Source organism: Tauraco erythrolophus, chromosome Z (genome assembly GCF_009769465.1).
Source record: "Tauraco erythrolophus isolate bTauEry1 chromosome Z, bTauEry1.pri, whole genome shotgun sequence".
Taxonomy (NCBI): Eukaryota; Metazoa; Chordata; class Aves; order Musophagiformes; family Musophagidae; genus Tauraco; species Tauraco erythrolophus.
The window spans coordinates 71,868,894-71,888,749 of record NC_141496.1 but is presented as its reverse complement, the minus strand read 5'-3'; the positions used below and the strand labels follow the sequence as shown (position 1 = coordinate 71,888,749).

Sequence of the window (19,856 nt, the reverse complement as noted above, 5' to 3'; positions counted from 1 at the left end):
AGGCCCTAAGCATTCAGCTTCAATATTTCCAGCATTAACATCCACTGGAAAACGATGGCCTCCCTGATTCCCTATTTCTGTCGTACCTCTTAATGCATAGGGCTAGGCTAAACCTTTGTCCTTCGGGACGAGTTTTGGAGGAAAAGGCAAAGTCCTTTGTATTAAAGATCTACAGCTTTCCCACTAGAAAACAAAAGTAAATAAATCTATCTTTGGCATTTTGCTAAGTTGGATGGAAGACGTGTTCTTTCACTTCATTTTGTTTTGTGGTCTTTATTGTGTAGATGTTTGTCTGTTTCCTTACTGGCCATTCTTTGTATCCACGCTATTTAGATCCTTTGCAACAGAATGAAGATCTGATGGTGCCTCTATTTTCCACCGTTGTTTTTACGACTGCAACATTAGCTGTTACCAGAGTTAGAAATTTATAATATACTATATTTGTACCATCCCCTTACAACAATGGACAAGAGTTTTAAAGGGAGTTCTGTTTAGAGATTGCAATGTCAGAATTTTATTGGAAAATGCTTTCTAGTAAACAATTTAGATGGAAGTACGTTTTCGGGAAACAATGTTCTTACAGCTGATGTTTTAACTGAAAAATGGTATCTGATGAGATAGGATCACATGATACAGTATCAGGTTTTAAAAATTTTTTTTTTTTTAAGGAAACCCTGCTTTTTTATGATATCATAAGACACAAAATACTGTTTGAAACAACATTTAATTACCTTCTCTCCAAGAGATCACAATCAGAACATTGTACTTACACTCCTCTGAGATCAATGAAATGCTGGAAACCTTGTCTTTCATAAAGCATCAGAAAACCTTCATTTAATATTCCTGAAACATCCTATTACTTGGGAATTTTAACCAGGCCTAAGAGTATAAGCAAATGGTATCAGCTTTAAAGGAAACGTGTTTGTGCAGAACAATATAGGTGTGTCAGCTGGAGATGTATTTAAAAAAAAGAAGCCTCACCCTGCTGCAGTAAGAAGACAGTATTGAAACAATCAGCTGAGGTCACTCTATTTAAGGCAAAAGCTATCTTTGAAATGACTCATATTTTTGACATATTAGGTCAAATGGAACTCAATTTATACATGCTGAGAAAATTCCTGACCTTCCTTTGACAGAGGCATATTTTTTTAACTGAGTACAGTAAAAGGCTTACAGTAACTCAATCTGGAAATACTACATTTTTGTTTTCCGTTTTGTTGCAATTAGTGTTACTAGGACGTTTTACTAGCTATCATAAATTTTTCAGAACATTAACTATAGTCACAAGATTTTACAGAGCACACGTGTTGTGCATCTGTGGACTTTTGACAAGGGATGAGAGAATATGTTACTGGAAGAATCAGATAGTGTAAGGTAAGGGATAATACAAGGATTCAGGTACTTAGTGTCTAATATCTGGAATGGTCTATCATTAATAAAGACTTAGGGAAAAAACAACTACCAGCAGGAACTGCAATTAATATTCACTATAGGATAGTATTGCTAAAGCAGCAGTGTTCAAATAGTAGAACAGAAGATATTTTGTCTGCAAATTACTTTCAAATTCTACATGTTTTTTAAGGATAAATTTACTTGGAGCTTTACAGCTTACAGTGGTATGACAACATACCAACATTTTAGATTTTCTTAAAAGTCAGATCATAGGCAACATAATAGGCTGAATGGAGAGGAAGAACATGCTGAGTTCTCTTCCTGATTCTCTCACTTGCTAATTCATTGATCTGTGTGGGTCAATCAGCCTGTCAGTGTTTCCATCTGTACTAATTATGCTCATTCCAACACCTTTTGAAAACCATTTTGAGATGATACTGCTATGAGAACAACACTATGCATCCCTGAACACGTTCAGGGTGTCAGAAACTCTAATGCACCCTGCTAGAACCTGTCAATGTAACCTACAGCTTTGACACAAATAGTGAGCTGCACGGAAGCTACAGACAAAATTTTAAAGCTAGTTAAGTAAACAATCACGCTTTCCACTAAACATGACTGCATACTTGTGCTGAGACTTGCTGAGTCATCTTGCCTGCATAAGGAAAGACTGGAAAAGGAGGCCAGAGAGATGCTCAACCAAGGCAGAGAGCAGCCTCCAAGCGGGGCAGTCCCAGCAAGGACATGGCCTCCCTTAGGAAGAGTCATTCTCTCAGTTTCTGCAGATTAACGAGGCTCCAAACTGATGCCAGCACAAGACAAGAATAATTTTACAATCTGCTTGTGCCTATAACATTAAGAACTCTCTATTTCAGTATTTCCACAGAAGACATGAGCTAGCAGCAAACAACAAATGTAATCCAAAAGAAGTATGTCTCAGAGCTTGACAAAGTCTTAATTGCAGCAGTGGAAAGGTAGACGAAGGGAAATTCAAATGTGCACACGTTTGCTTCAAGAAATAGTCTTCCTGTGCTTATTGATTAGTCTAATCCTTGAAGGGAGTGAGAAAGTATCTGTTGATTTCCATCTGCTGTTACTAAGGACTATGCAATAACCCACTAACAAGTTGCCCTACAAATTATTGCTCTTTTCAGTTACTTAAATATGATAATACCAGATGATCCATGCATAAGAGGAGTACAGCATGTACTAGCCCCCAGTTTACACTTCATGCTGATGCTTTTAGTATAGACTTAATCTTCTGAAAATCGACGATTTTTCAGAAATTCATTGAGACAACTACACTCATAATTTTACCTGTCTACAGCACAAGATTAAAAAAGCCACTCCGAATCACCACAGATTTAAAAGATAGGTCCCTCTGACTAAGCTAACAAAACCTGGCTGGAGGACAGAAGTGCCATGATCCCAAAGAACAGTTGTTTCCTGGGAGAAAAGAATATTGTACAATTACAAGTCTAAACCATTTTTTTCATTAGCTGAAGTAAATTCAATTTGTACATAGAATCATAGAATCATAGAATGGTTTGGGTTGGAAGGGACCTTAAAGATCATCTAGTTCCAACCCCCCTGCCATAGGCAGAAAAACTCTCCACTACACCAGGTTGCTCAAAGCCTCATCTAACCTGGCCATGAACACTTCCAGGGATGGGGCAGCCACAACTTCTCTGGGCAACTTGTTCCAGTGCCTCACCACACCCTCAATGTAAAAAATTTCTTCCTTATATCTAATTTAAATCTCCCCTCTTTCAGTATGAATCCATTGCCCCTTGTCCTATCGCTACACGTCCTTGTAAAAAGTCCCTCTCCAGCTTTCCTGTAGGCCCCCTTTAAGTACTGGAAGGCTGCAATAAGATCACCCCGGAGCCTTCTCTTCTCCAGGCTGAACAGCCCCAACTCTCTCAGCCTGTCTTCATAGCAGAGGTAAACATGTCCATATCCTTCCACCCCAAAAAAGCCCTCTGTTTTAATCATAGTATGTCCCAATCGTAAAGCAAAGTCTGAAATCTCTCTTTCAGCTACAGAAGAGCTGTGAGAATCTGTGGCAAAACAACAGGATCTCACTTCTCCGCAGGAATAGGAGACAGGGAGCATACACATGAGCACAACAGCAGAGTTAAAAAAATAAAAATAGAAGAATGCTGCAGTCAACCAACCAGAGGAAGCTAAAGAGCACTTGGGCCTGGTCAACTTTGAGCCTAAAACAATTGCCTTGTGGTTCTCCACCCAAAAGGAATTTGACAGGGGCTGTGACAATTGACAATGCTGAAATCAGAATAGCTTAGCTGAAATAAGTTGGTACCACATGAGAGTCTAGCTTATTGTTTTACAGGAACGTGAGATTAGTCAAGGAAGGCATCCTTTTGAGTTACTCTGGATTTACATCGTGAAGTAGCCCCACAACTCCCCTGGCTACAGTAGAGCTTTCCAAACACTTCTAGAAATAGCACAATACTTAATATAACTCTGAAAACCATAAAAGAAAGACATTGTACTTTCTGAACTTCATCACACTTTGGGAAATCAAATAAAATTCCAGAATTAATTCTTCTATTTCTGCCTATTTTTCAAAACTATCAAATATGAAGTGTTAATACATTTTGTGCTTGATCACCAAGGTAGCCAGAATCTTTTTCCCTCACTGGGAACGTAATAATCTGACAAACATTCCAAAACATGTTCTCTGTCATTACGAAAAAAAAAAAATCTTACATTCGTGCACCTTAAATCCTTTTGTGCAGGAATATTTTGGTGATTGGCACCATATATTTTATTTCCAAATCAAGAATGGAATTATATATTTCTAGGGAGTTTTGATACATTTTTGATTTTGAGTAAACATTTTTTTCCAGTTAAGAGTTCTTGGTTAATGTTACCTTTAAATCATTAAATTTTCACCTAAATCACTCTTTTATTTTAAGAGACAATGATAAAGTACTAACTGAAGAGTGCATAAGCTCTGTACTTTGAGTAGGATAAAATTGGAAGCATAGAGAAATGTATTATTTGCCACCTAAATACATGAGAACTTTTTCTGTATAGCAAAATAACGGCACTTACGCAATCTGGCTTAAGTGGGTACTCACATCCAGTATGAAAACTGTGAGTCTTGGCATTTAATGAATAAACAATAAACCCAGTATTTGTCTGTTTAGTATCCATCACTGGGAAGAACTATGATCCAACATGACAAGTCTTTCCAACAATGGGGTCTGTCCTGTAAGTGTTCCTTTCTCATGACTTTCATTTCGGGATTGTGTAATGTGCTACAAAGGTCACCTTGGCTGCCTCAGGTACATGTACAGTTATGCTAACATTTCACAGAGAATTGCCCTATTCCACCTTTTATAGCAGAGAAACGTCCCTATTGCAGTGTATTCTTTTGCATTTCTTTGGGGGGAAGGAGGGATACGCTCTGGACAGCTGGGAATTGCACAGTTGATACTACATGAGCAGATCTTATCTACTTTCTTTAGCAAATTCTGTAATTTACAGCATGTTAAACATCCCTGGAATGTGCTGTCTTCTTTTGCCAATAAACATGTTGCATGAAGATCTACAAAAAGATCAATCTGCTCTTCCTCACCTTTCAATGAACTTTTACTCTAATCTAAGTCTGAAAATGACCATTTAGGTTTTCCTAGAGAAATCAAAAGTAAAAGAAAAGATGTCACAATGAAATCACCATCTACCAACACATACTTTCAATTTTACATATAAACCTGCAATCCTAAAAACATTGATGCAATACATCCATGCCAGTAAGACAGTTCAAAAATTGCCTTCAAGAGAAACACACAAAGTTCTCCCTAGTTTTCTGAATGCTCTTGCCTTGATCAGCTCACAGATGACGGTGGACAAGAGTTTCAGAAAGACACCATCTTCTTAAGAATCAGCATGGACCCACAGTACTGTAAATGTGCATGGAAGAAATTATGCACTGACGTTACAGAAAGGTGCTATATTCATCTGAAAAACTAATGATTAAATTTGTATAATAACTGATGGAACAACAGGAAATTAATGACCTTAGCTTTTGCCGCCCAATTGTAGCTATATGGAAAGAATTACACATATGAACTGAGTTCCAATTCCTGAAGAAAATTCTAAAGAACAATATGCAGAGTGGGAAAGTCCACAACAGCCATTCCACAAAATGCCACATTAGACAGCCAAGGTCTCTAGTTCATTTTACTTACAACTGTATTAAGACTGCAAATTCTTTACTTCCTGTGCACTTACGATTAATGCACTGACCCATTTTCAAGTTTCATCCAAGCTGCTTCATCACAGAAATGTGAATGACTGATACCTGAGTCAGTTCCATTTTATCTCACTTGCAATTCCATGGACAGATTCAGACACAGCCATTCTATTACTTTCAAGGCTCAAAAAAGAGGACACATTTTCCAGGGAAAATCCTTGAACGCATTCACATCATTTGTGAAATTCAGAAAGCAGCCTATCCTCATTTAGGTATACTGGAAGTACTCTAGATTTGATCTTCATCTTAGATCAGCATAAGATGCTGAAGACGTCACATTGCTTCCTCTTTCAGCTGGAAGGAAACATTTTTCTACTTACAAGACAAAGATAAATGCATCTGAGCACCAAACACTCCTACAAAATTAAGCTAAGACCAAGATACCCATTAGTGGAAGAACTATGAATTCTTAACCACTAACTGCTGTGAGAAAGATTCCCTTCTTCATTTAGAAGGATTCTTTATTGATAGCCACCCACAGACATGCTCACACAGACTTGGGATGATACAGCAGTAAAAGAAAAAAGACTAGCAAGTAATGAGATAATACAGTTTGCACAAGAACTCTGCTCAAACCTTTGCCATTGAAATTAAACAGGAGAAAAAAACCAATCTACTTCTCTACCTAAGAGGGAAGGAACACAAGCACAATAGTTAAATAGCCCATTACTATCATCCTAATCAGTGTTCAAGGCCAGGTTGGATGAGGCTTTGAGCAACCTGATCTAGGGGAAGGTGTCCTTGCCCATGGCAGGGGATTGGAACTAGATGGTCTTAAGGTCTTTTCCAACCCAAACCATTCTAAGACTCTATGAATTTAGGTTCTGAATACTTGTATTTACATACAGAACTGTTAAAGACTTCTATTAGCCAAATGAAATTCTACAGTAAAATGTCATGTCTTGTCATATTTTTACCCAGAGTTACAACCGAAGAGAACGATTGCTACCTTTTGCTGCCTTTTCCACCAGACCTTTCCACTGAAAAACTGTCTTCCCAAAAGCGTGTGAGCTAAATTAATGACTGTTGACAGAAAAACTCAGTGCAGCTAGCACTCACTTTAATGGAAGATGTCAGAAGATGCCTTGGGCAAGTTCAAAACCTGTGTTCTTCTGAAGTTACAGCTACACTGTATCACTCTATATTACATTATATTCTTATGGTAACTTATTTTAAACATCATAGACATATTCTCACCAAAGATAAATCCACTGTTTAAAAAAGGAACCACCAACACATTTGTTTAGCTTCATATTCTGAATCAAAAATATTAAAATAATTTGGCATTAAACTATCAGTGACATTAAAAAGAAAAATGTTTTTGAAGTTTGCTCTGTGAGTAAGATAGAAATATTGTACTTAAACACATTATTTTGCTAGAAGAATACACAAATCTAACAAAGTATTATTGCCATAAGACACGCATTCTGCATTTTAGGTAGTTACAGCTGTCCATCACTGATGCTGTTGTCATCATTCAGCCTCACATCTCTATTTATGTGACAGTTATATTATGAAGTGGTTTACACACACAGTCTCTTACGTTTATTTACTTACCAACAGTATCACATGGTTCGTCTTTATGTACACAGAAATCCTTCCTAGAATTAGGGGGAAAAGAAAAATGTTAAGCAAGCCAAGCTGTCAGACTGGTAACAACTGTGTGACCTATTTACAAATATTTTGTATAGCTCAATGAATAAATACAGAACACCATTATCTCAACAAAGAGCATGGGGAAGTGAAGGCCAGGATTACCCAGAATGCTGAAAGTTCAGTTTATTCTCAGAACAGACTGAGGAGTACTCAAATGCCAGAACATGTACCATATATTTAAACTGCATTGCACATAATTTCTGGAGTTTTTTTCCGCCTGTAAGTGTCTTGACATGGAACAACTCTAAAGTTACGTCTTTCTTTCATTTGAAAAGAAAATATCTTCGGTGCTCAATATCAGGTCCAAACGCAGCATTGTAATGCAGCATCTAGTTCAGAGATAGAGTTAGAAAGTTTTTGTGCTGAAAAGTCAATGGTTAAAATTACTAAAAGGAAGAAGCATTTCTGCTAGGGCATCCAACAGGGAACAAACAAACAACAAAAAACCCCCACATATAGCATCTAAGCAAAATACAACGTAGTTACCTGAACTTCATTCTGACATCTACTCAAATAAGTCTCTGTTCTTTAGCTGTACCACAGAGTAATGGTCTCTGTTTTCAGAAAGACACCATACGGGCCAGAGAGATTTCATCTTTATATTCTATGAAGCTACACAGATATACACACAGATTGATAAAGAATCACACGTGTTGAAACACTTGTTTTCCAGGCATAAAACCAGGAATCGTTTGGTGCTTGAGATGAGAGAGTCGACTAGTGACACTTATCATTTTTACAAATCTAACTACTCCAAGAGCTTTTTGTTTGTTTGTTTGCTTGCTTCCCACAGACTATTCCCGCAGAGTGATTTAGATCCAAAAGCAATCTCAAGAGGCTGGCAAATTTCAGACACTTGTTAAAGGCCACGCAGCCAGAGACACGGAGTTATATAGCTTTTGATTCTCCAGGCAGAGTAGAAAAGCAACACAACAGTGCTAGAAACAAATCTTGTGAATAAACTGATAAAGAAACTCTGAGAATAGACTTAGAAGAGCCCTGGAAATTAAGCCAAAGGTGGCAAACAAAAAACTATAATCAGATACAGAAGGAAGATCTTTTATTTTTTTTAAACCTGCAACAAATTGCATTAACACACTTGGTTGTAACACAATTCTTTGTTTTGTACTATGTGACACAAGGGACTTATTGTCTTGTTAAGCAACATGACAAAACGATTAGAAATATGGTACTTGTGGTGAAGCAAGAGAACATGTGTAAAGACAATCTAAGGACATAGACTGTCTTCCACACACACTCATACAACTACCATAAATATTAATTGCTTTACAGAAAAAAAGAGAGCATACCTTCAAATGTACAAGAACACAAACTGACATTTTAAAACTGCCAATATCCAAGAGGTTTCTGCTTATGTAATAGCTTTGTTCTCATACACTTACTGAGCTGTTTTTGAGGTTTTTCTTCCTTCTTGGCTGACTCTGACTATGGTTATGCTATGCCTCCAGAGTTTCGTTATAGGACTTGGGGGAAACAGCACTGCTATGACTTGGCAAGCGGGAAGTACAGTAAACCATTCTTAGTTCCTGATTTTCATTTAAAGAATGTAATACCTCCTTTAATGTCCAAGAATATAAATGCATTACATACATTTGAGACTAGGCTTCTTTAGTAAAGATTTACAGCTCTAGCTAGACCTACCAATGACTCTGACAGAAATCGCTCTCTAATTCCCACATGGTAACTTAAATATTCCATTATATTATAACTGTGTTTCTGTGTGTATATAAGACAGACACACACACACACACATATATAAATACACCTCTACACTTCATATATACATGGAATTGGCATACTGAAACCACACAAAAGAGAGGATATGGACTTTTCCGAGTAAGAGGAGGTATAAAATAGAGCAATAAAGCACACTACAAAGCCTTCAGAAAAGTCACTGAGATTATTTGCCTTTGTTCTTTTCCTCTTCTCTTAGCAAAACAAGGCAAAGATAATAGCATTACTATTAATGCATAGAGAGGCTTTTGTGGTGCTGGTTAGTAATTGAGTCTAACAATGAAAGCAAGAAACTGGTTAGAGTACATTCAAGTCCCCTTCTAAACAGTATCTAGAATACAACTTTCATTACTCTAAACAGTTACTTTGCATGCATATGGAAGGGAAAATAGGTCCTTATTCAAGAGAGAGAAAAGAGGAGCTTTCATGAGATATAGAATGCATTTCAAGTCTGAACAAGTTGGCTAACCCTAGAAAAGAATTCTAAGCAAGAATGAGTAATTACTAATCCATTGTTTCAGAAAATTATATATAGTTGCTGCATTTTTAATTGACTACATATAGCATTATGAAGGGCCTTCACAGCAAAGACTAACTATCCAATTTCTAAATATAAAGTATCTCATTACATTCTCTTTGTTAAAATAAATCCTGATGTGTAGATGTGATGTACAACAGAAGACAAGAACAGCAGAGAAAGACAAAAGAAGAACCCAGACTTAAGTTTTATGAACAGTTTGCACCAATTTGACATTTTAGATAAATTTAACATTTGTTTTAGGCATACTAGTCAAAAGACTTATTCCTTCTCCAAGCTGGTTTGTCATTTCCTTCCATACACTAGATTGGAGAAAAGAAGAAACAGAAAAGGATAGATAATGGAATTTATCAGTCTACCAAGTCTTAATTCTGGCTTTCACCTTACTGTCAATTTCTTAACTTCACTAACGTTCATTATTTTGAAAAAACGTAGTGTAGGCTTGAAACCGCATCTAACTCCTGCCGTTGTCATTGATTCTAGGACTTTTTAAGATACATTTGAGGTGTATTGCCCAAGCGACAAGTTTTCTCAAATCGTAAGGCTTTTATAAAGAATAGTTGCAATTAATGGCCTCCATGGCAAACAACATTCACATCATATTGCAAATGCCTTTGTTTGCACTGTGCTAAGTGAATAATGACAACACTGCCGGTGTTCTTGTCTCTTCATGTAACAGGATGTTCTGAAATGGTTCCCACATATAAACTAAGCACATACATACTAATTTATAAATGCACTTAAAAAAACCCAAACAAAACCCAAAACCAAACCAAAATTAAATTAAAATCAATTTTGGAGTTAATGAACCACAAGATAAATTACACATTTACTATTCAGTTGGGAATTTAAACAAATGGACAAAGTTACTATCACAGATGCTATTTCAGAAACTTTTAAGTATTTCCAGGGTAAACCTCAAATGCACCAGTATGGACTGGCAGTGTATTTTAGCAAATCAGGAAATATTATATTTAAATATTTTAAATAGTTAACGGATCACTTAGGCTCTGTAAAGTTGAACTGAAGTTAAAAAGGATAATGTGAACAGGCCTTCTTCTAAAGTTCATGTTTCAGTCAAACTAGAAAATAACAGCTCAGAAGTGTGATAAGTGAACTAATAACTGAACTGAATGTGTAGCTAACATCTCAAAACAGATACAGAAATGTTAAGAAGCCAAGGAGGTATTTTTGAGTGAAGTCCAACAGAGTCTAGACTCAGCATTAGCATTAAACAATGATCTGGAAGGAAACAACAGAGCACTACTGGTAAAGTCTAAAAATTAAACGAGTTCTGGTAGAATACAAATAGGAACAAGATAAATCAGTTTTTGAAGATGACTCATCTGAATAACTTTTATTTTAATGCAGGCAAAACTGGACCCCCAAACTTGATCAGATATGGCAAAAGCATGACAACAGTAACAAAAAGAGGTGAGCACTTGAAAACAGGCAGTAGTAGTGAAAGCATCCTTGGATACAGATGCAGGAAAATATCAGACATGGCATCAGTACCACCGTTTACAAACTACTGTGTCCAACTTTGGCTCTCATGCTTCAAAAAATAATTTGGAAGATAGGAACAGGTCTGGAAGAGTAAAGAAAACAACCACATGTCTGGGAAACAGGCTTAAAAACCTCTCTAAATTAATCTAAGAGAAAGATGAATTGTGACTTGACCACAGCCTGCAAGTATTTATAAAGCGAGGAGCCTTCTAACAGCTCTTTAGCACAAAGGGTACAAAGAGATCCATGGTTGAAAGCTGAAGTAACAAAAATTAGAAATAACACACAACTGTCCATTCTGAAAGTAAATAACCATGGCAGTGATCTACTTCAGAACATAGTTAATCTTCCTTTACTTTAAATCTTTGTCTCAAGATTGTCTAGCATTCTCATTCACCAGAAAAATAAAATGTAAAAATAACTAGCTGAATTTAATGTTAGGTACTTGCACTAGATAACCAGAGATTTAAAATTCAGTTTAGGTCCATGTAATGCTATGTAACAGATTTGTATGAGTGAAAGGAACATACAAAGCCTCAGCACTAAAGCTCAAAAGAATAAGCTACAGAAACAGATTAATTCATACAGATTTTTCACATGTATTATTATAAACAATACCACTTCCAGACTCAAACACCTTGAACTGAGAGAAGAAAAGACAAAAACCAAAACACAAAGCATGTAATGACTTAAAATTAGGGGGAATTTTGAAATACACAAGTTAAAACTACATGTCTTAAAGTGATTAATACAGGAGATTTCGGTTCTTTTGTAAAAAGACATCTTCGATTCTCAAGCATGCTCTTTTCACATTGCCATGCTTCCCTCTGCATCTATTAGTAAATAATTAATAGCAAGGACATGTGAGATTCTCATGAACTCCCTTGATGTCTGTTGTTGATGTCAAAACGAAAACAGTACACACTGTAAAACTTTGCAAAAAATATCAGGAGCATTGGTAGTATTGAAATTACAGTGATTAAAAAATACTACTATGAAGATAAAATTAAGAATTATTTAATCTCTCTCCATGTTCAACATGAGCCAGCAATGTGCGCTGGCAGCCCAGAAAGCCAAGCATATCCTGGGCTGCATCCAAAGAAGTGTGGGCAGCAGGTCGGGGGAGGTGATTCTGCCCCTCTACTCTGCTCTCGTGAGACACCACCTGGAATACTGCGTTCAGCTCTGGAGTCCCCAACACAAGAAGGACATGGAGCTACTGAAGCGGGTCCAGAGGAGGCCCACGAAGATGATCAGAGAGCTGGAGCACCTCTGCTATGAAGACAGGCTGAGAGAGTTGGGGCTGTTCAGCCTGAAGAAGAGAAGGCTCCGGGGTGATCTTATTGCAGCCTTCCAGTACTTAAAGGGGGCCTACAGGAGAGCTGGAGAGGGACTTTTTACAAGGGCGTGCAGTGATAGGATAAGGGGCAATGGGTTGAAACTCAAAGAAGGGAGATTTCAATTAGATATAAGGAAAAAATTCTGCACTCTGAGGGTGGTGAAACGGTGGAACGAGTTGCCCAGAGAAGTTGCAGCTGCCCCATCCCTGGAAGTGTTCAAGGCCAGGTTGGATGGGGCTATCAGCACCCTGATCTAGTGGAAAGTGTCCCTGCATGTGGCAGGTGGGCTGGATCTAGATGATTTTAAGGTCTCTTCCAACCCAAACCATTCTATGATTCTGTGATTGTACACACTCTGAAAGAACACATTTTTCCAGAGATTAATTTCCTTTAAGAAGCTTAAGGACAGCCGTAACAGCTTAATAACCCAATCTCTATCTATTTACATTCCAACAACTTTGAACTGCCAACACTGCAACCTTTTTGGGTGACCCTGTAATACTAGTTTCTGTGCAGGGGTCATCCACAGTCTTCTACCTCCAATCTTGTTGAGGACGCATTTTTGGTTCATATCATTATCACCAGAAACCTAGTAAAAAGCAAAGTGAGGAAATGAACTGTACTTCTTGTGTGCATTGGAAGATAATAGCAATGTTTTAAGAAATTCTTGTCCAAGTTTTGCTGAGAGCTCTGTAGAGTTGGAATGATCAGAAATGAAATAATACTTAGCAAATCTAAATGCTATTTATGCCATTCTCTACTTTTGTTATAGAACGAGGCACATCGTTAGAGTGAAAATGCCTCGCAGCACAGTTTTGATTATGTATCATCCAGAGCAAAGAGATTTCTGATACAGCAGATCAATAAGAATAAACAGCTGATGTACATTGTCAACATGGAGTATCACTGTCTATCTGCTGAATATTAGGAGAATCAGAGATCTACTTTCTAACACTAGCATATGTGAAAATGGCAATTCTGAGAAGGAGACTATAGAACTTGGCATTTATGGTTTTTTATTCACGTTTTTCTAAAAAACACCGTTACACAGATTGACTTATGTACTGGAAAAGCAGCATGATGCGTAATTTTTAAGAAAAGGTAGATTCTGCTTCATTCTTGTATCCCTTTTTTGTTTTTTTTTTTAAAATACACTTTGAAGCTTTCATTACCTTGTTCGCAGTAGGGGCAATGTAAGAACTTAAGCATTGTCACAGAGCAACTGTGGATGCCATGGGCCTTTTTCCTGCCTTACTTTCAGTTACCTAATTCAGGTCAACCTACGTAGATGGCAACTGGTAATACCATCTCAGTGGCCAGCAAAATAGGGGCTTATCTCTGTGCACTCACACTCTGTAACTTAAAAGGCAAGGAGAAGGTTGATGTGCTACGGTGCATTTTTTCTTAGAGAAAAGTGCTTCCTGGTATGTGTATCTCTAAAGTAATAATGCTAATTTATAACTATGAATCAGTTAGTTTTATCAACATAGTCCTTAAAACAATTTCTGTCTTAATTCTCATATTCTTCTTACACCTAACCTCCCTGGGGATCTTCTCTAAATACACTATTCAAACATTTTCTTTCTGTCTTCCTTTTACATTATGGCACCACATTTTAAACAGAACATTACTTCATGAGAACAAGCCAATTACAGGGAAATTAAAAAAAAAAAATCACAGGCGAAAATAGGACTACAGTAAAGTGCAATGAACAAATTGGTAGCAGATTCAGATGTGTCATTACAGTCTATTCGGGCAGCTGAGAAAGTTGCAGGAAGAAGTCAGTTTTGCTTTCTGCTTTATACAATAAACGCAAAAATAAGTCTTGAAAAGCACCTTTTTCATAAAAAGGCTATGACGGCTCTTTGACTGTTGGAATAAGTCTCTACTACATACACATTACGGTCTTTGTAGTTAGGCAAAAAAAATTAGCTCTGCAGAATACTCAATACTTCATTTCTAACTCTCCTGATTACTAGAGACGACAAGCACGTGAAAGCACAGGAAAGATTTTGCAAAGCATTCTTGCTGTTCAATTATCACGCAAGACAAAAAGGGAGGTGGTGTAAGTTTTAGACCACAGAATGTGTCAAACAACAAAAACTTCGCATTTTCACTTGAAAAATACCAAGCAGTTCGTGTTCATCTGTCCAAACAAAATTATTTCTCCCAATAAAGCAGGTCTGCCGTCCAAATCTGTTTGTAAGTTGTGACAAAGGAGCTTGTTCCATGTTTGCAAAACAGAATGAGACTCTGAATTAACAAAACCCACAGATGGAGCCACACATGGGGTTAGCTATACCATAAACCTGATGATGTGCAGAGGGAGCCTGGATTAGCAAAACATTCTCACAGTCAGCAAACCGCACTGGTATGATTTATTAGCAGCTAAAGCAGCTCTGAGATGGGAGGCAGTATAGTCCAGAGAATAATACCACTGAAAAAATAAAAATGTAAAGAACAGATCTTTAATTTCTGGCTTCAGCACTGACTTACTATCTGACATGCAACTAATCACTTCCCTGCTCTCTACTTCAACTTTCTTAACACTGATCAGAGATTTACTCCAAAAAACACATTAGCACTGACATGTAAAAAATAGCAGGTGACGCAAATCAGAATATCATTATTACAGAGCACATCAGAAAAGCATGTCTTCACATATGATTAGACTTTCCAAAAGCTTTTTTGCCATGTAGAAATGTTGCATGAAATTCAAAAGCTCTCTGGTCAAAGGCACTGCCTGCTAAAGACCCCTCCAGAACACTGCCTCTTGACTGCTCAGCTAACATCTCACTTGCATCAGTTTAGAACCGTTCTGTCTCTTCCCATAAAGGCTGGTTAAGGTGAAGATGAAAAAACGAGAGGAAAGTGATGTTACATGCTGTATTTCATAGTATCTTACTACTTGTGAGATACACCTCACAAGCTAAAGAATGCGGCCTTAGACTCACTCTCCTGGCAGATGCAGGCTTGAAGGGTTCAATGCTCCCCCAAGCTGCTGCTGCTGCTGCAGATACTGCTGCCTCCAGAACCTTAAATAAGACAGCCAGGGGACAGGCGAGAGGTCACTCAACAACACCACCCTTCTACCAACCATGCAGTATGCAATTGCTTATTCTTGGACAGTCACAAAGTACAACTATATGTAAGAAGGTCTGTTCCCCTTTAGCTATGCTCCTCAACCCAATGCCATGTATGATACTCAGCCATCCTTTATGCTTTGGCCCAAGTTCACTCTTTCCTGCTACTCATCTTTCCTTCTCCATCTACACTCTTCCCCACCAACACACTCACTGCCATTAAAATCAGTCGTGGGTCTTAATCTGAGAAATTTCTTTCCAATCTGTCATCCCAAGTATGTTTTCTGATGAGCTAATGGAAATGTCGTACAGAGAACATTATTTCTCATGTCTTCCACAGTACTTCAGAGGAGCCTGCGTGAATGACTACTACTTAGCTAATGTATAGATGTGTAACAAAAACTAATCTATCCCCTCAAAGTCCCAACAATCCATAAAACAGACAAACATAACAAATAGAGGAGGATGGCACAAGGTAAGAAGAGATGGGTGTGGACTTTTCTAAGAAAAAGTAAGGGATTAAACAGCAAAAGTAGCAACAAAGCTGTCACCACAGGCAATTTGGACTTCATCAGTTCCTGCTTCCAGTATGTGGCTGGCTCTCCAAAACAGGGAAATTTAGGAAAGCATTTTTCTGCTTCAGAAAACTGAAATACCTTCTAGATACTGGAGTAATCAGAATGTAAACCAATTTTAAAAAAATTTATACAGCTCCTAGTGAGACTGCCCTGAATAAATGGTATAAAAGCAAAAGGTAAGTTTGAAGATTGCACACGGTTTTAGGATACCATTTCATCAACAAGCATGGGACAGCACAATGGTATTCCAATATATCCAATGATAGGAATTTTCTTTGGAAGCAAACTCCGAAGGTCATCCAGTCCAAGGTCCACCTCAAAAATGGCACTAAACTCAACCCCAGACCAGCTGAACCACCATTCTGTCCTTTTCTTTTGATAATGGCTGTATACTGCCTGAACATCAAGATGCATCCCCTGTGCACCACTGCACCACTGACAGCCTAAACCATGACAGCACCTGCTTGGGAGGAAAGAGGTGAGCTGCAGGCATATTTCCTTCTGAATGTGTGAAAAACTTGATACTTAACAGTTGTAAGGAACTGCACATCTGGAATGACACCTCTGTGGCTGCAGAACACAGACTGTGTACATGATGTATCTTCAGTACACAATGAAACAGACAAGTTCTAGATCCATTAAAGGAAGCATAACTTGGTAATGCACCTAATGCCATGTTGATCCAGCTCTGAATGGTCTAAATATGCTTTTGTGTTTCAAACACGACTTGTAAACCACGGCCAAAAGAGAGAGACATGCAAATGGCCTTAGCTATACCGCCAAAGAAGAATCAACAGAGTGAATTATTTGTCATTTCAGATGTTTACCATCTGGGAACTATGTTCTGAACCATCTTTACCACCTTCTTTGAGTTCTGGAAAGAAGCCTCAAGTTGCACTCTATTTCTTTGCAAAACTAAATCCTGTGTTGTTTGTCAGTTCCTTTGATCTATGTTCATATTAGGCCACTGCTTATTTTTTAATGCTCATCTTTCAGTATTTTACCTTGTGATCAGTATGGCTGCATCAACTGAAGACATGTCTTCTCCCCAGCTTGTTGACATTTCTAAGTGTATATCATTCTTCTTGCCAAATTCTTCATGTTGCCATCTACAAAAGCTTTCCAGCATTTTTTCCCCATGATGTCCAATATACATATCTGCCTGGAAATAAGAAAAAAATTCATTTTATCAAAATTATGATTCTTTAAATACAACTAAGAACACATTTTGACTCAGTTAGCAAAAATATTGTCTTTTTTATGCCCTAATATATTGACAGCAGAATGACTTGGACTTCAGGAGCAAAGTTTTTTCCATGTTAAAGATATGTGTGAAAACAGTGCACTGAGAGATGTACGGTGGATCTGTTCACCAGAACTCTTGTCTCATTTATTTGCTGATTTTTCACTATCAATAGAGAAGAAAAGATTAATGATGTGAAGATCCACCTGCTGAGAGGACACTGAAGAAACACTTTCTTATTCCCTGGAAAAATATAATATTTTAAAATTAAGAGTGTGGATAAGGGAATTCCTTTTTCTTAGGAACTAACTAAAATATGAAAATATTTTCACAATATTTTGTAGAAAAAACAAGAAATAGAGTTGACACTATCCTGAAAAATGATATACTAACCATAGGTTAATAGAAAGGCTCAATGAAGGTAACAGCTGACTTGTCTTTCTTCAGAAAGAAAGACCAACAGAATTTTAGATGATGCCTGAGAGGTGCAATGAAAGAACAGTGCTATATGGCATCTTTTGTTTGTCTAGGGACTGGTTGACAAAGAACACCAGGTATCCTTCTACTGTCCACTGGGTTTCCAGGAGATGATTTTTGCATTGAGCTATTCAAATGCATGAAAAGCAGAGCACAAGCAGATTTTGTTAAGAACTAACTGATTTCAAGAAGGAAACTTTGCTTGATTGATTTCCAACTGCAAGCACAGAAAAATATCAATACGTGCAGCACAGAAAGCAGAAGACACTTCACCTTTACCGGGGCTGCCTAGCAGTGTAAATAACTAAATAATGCACAAAAGCTGAGAAAATTTGTCAGCCTTTAAAGTGGGTGAATACTGCAAGCCTTCTTGGGGCAATAAGCTAAGTAACATCACCCTTTACAGGCTAAGACAAAGATAATATACACTTACTGGAGTCTCATGAAGTAGGACAAGCTTAGTCACCCGAAGATTCACTTGTAGTCCAAGGCTCTTGTGCTGGAAAAGGTTAAAAACCTAAGATAAAAAACAGTAAATAAAAATACGTGTTTGTACTGCACACAACGCACTGTAGACTCAAAATAACAGAACTTCAAAGAACGTAAAAAATTCTCATATTCTACTGTGACTGCTTTGACTTTCTGTAATTTAAACAGAACATTAAGCTAATGTGAAGGGAAAGCAGAGCTTAGGTAGTATTCATTCCCAGAACACAAAAAAGACCTTTTACCCACAATGGCCATGATCACTTTATAAACTGTGGCCTGTTTCTCCAAATACTTACACATGCATATAATACTGTTCGCAAGAAAATTTCTATTCAATTAAACCCAGGATCGTGGCCTGAGTGGTCTGAGCCAGGTCACGGCAGAAACTCTTCCTATCATTCAGAACAGTTAAGATTTTATTTATTTTTCAGCTTATGCTTCTTCTTTAGAATAATCTTTCCTTGTACAGTACAGATGCTAGTCTTCATTGCTTTATGCGCCAAATGAGTGCATTGCAGCTCCAGATAGTTGGGATGGTATGTAATTGTCCGAGTGTATTATCCTTTGTTTCTTTTCACCCACTAATGATCACAGAATCCTTCTCAACAACAATGCCATCTTTTCTCAACAAGCATAGATCATAAGAAATCACCCAACAGCCCAGTCTTCCCAACAGCATCATGGGCTTCTAACCAAAAAATCATCTTGTTCAGCTCTCACATTCTGGCTTCACTCCTGAAGATATAAGACCAGACAGTACAGACAAATCTGCAGCATCATAGTTTTATGCTGCAAAACATACAGAGTAAGTCTTGACAGCCTGCTGATGGTCACGTACTAACTGTCCCTTACAGGTGGTCAGTCAGAATAACTAAAAAGAGCAACGAAATCAGTCTGCAGTGCATGCATTGTTGGCAAAACGCCAAAATTAAATTTAAACCACCTACCATGTTTAAGATGGTTAGAATAAATCTTCTGGCAGCATCTGTTCCATGATACGAAACCATAGCTGGATCTGCCACCACAACAGTTTCTATATTGTACTCCTGAGGTAACTTGTAAGAGTATCGTTTTCCTCTTCCACTTTCTGATACTTTTTGATTCTTGGATTTTCTTTTATCTGAAACATAAAACATTGCTTGACAAACTCATCCTTCAAACTACCCCTGCAGCACTTCTAGGATTTGCCAACTGTGACTATGAGCTAACTCTGATTATGTGGAATGTAATAGCCACGAGCTCTAATACATGCTTATGTAGCACTGCCAATGCTAAGGCTCAGACTGAAGGCCTGTACTGCAGGTAAATGTTAGTCACACCAAGAAAACAGGAATGTTACACAGGTGCTTAAATAAAGTCAGTCAGATTCTTTGCATCCTTTCGCCTAACATATTTATAAAAGAGTATGTGCTTCCTAGTTTCGTTTGCCGGAAAATTTAAATTCATGTTAGGCTGGACAGCAAAATAGTCTCACTGAGACTGCAGAATTGTTATGTGCCCATCTTCACAAATCA

The 19,856-nt window shown here is 37.6% G+C and overlaps 1 protein-coding gene across 1 annotated transcript in view; it reads right to left on the bottom strand.

The window, feature by feature from the left end:
- The window catches only part of ADAMTS19 (ADAM metallopeptidase with thrombospondin type 1 motif 19), a 160,896-nt gene that overhangs the window by 99,871 nt on the left and 41,169 nt on the right, over positions 1-19,856 (bottom strand). The window contains exons 4-7 of the mRNA XM_086629295.1: positions 19,290-19,462; positions 18,287-18,370; positions 17,138-17,295; positions 7,235-7,278 (exon numbers count right to left, since the gene is read on the bottom strand). Of these exons, the coding sequence (XP_086485421.1) occupies positions 7,235-7,278; positions 17,138-17,295; positions 18,287-18,370; positions 19,290-19,462 (459 nt within the window). The remainder of the gene's footprint in view (positions 1-7,234; positions 7,279-17,137; positions 17,296-18,286; positions 18,371-19,289; positions 19,463-19,856) is intronic.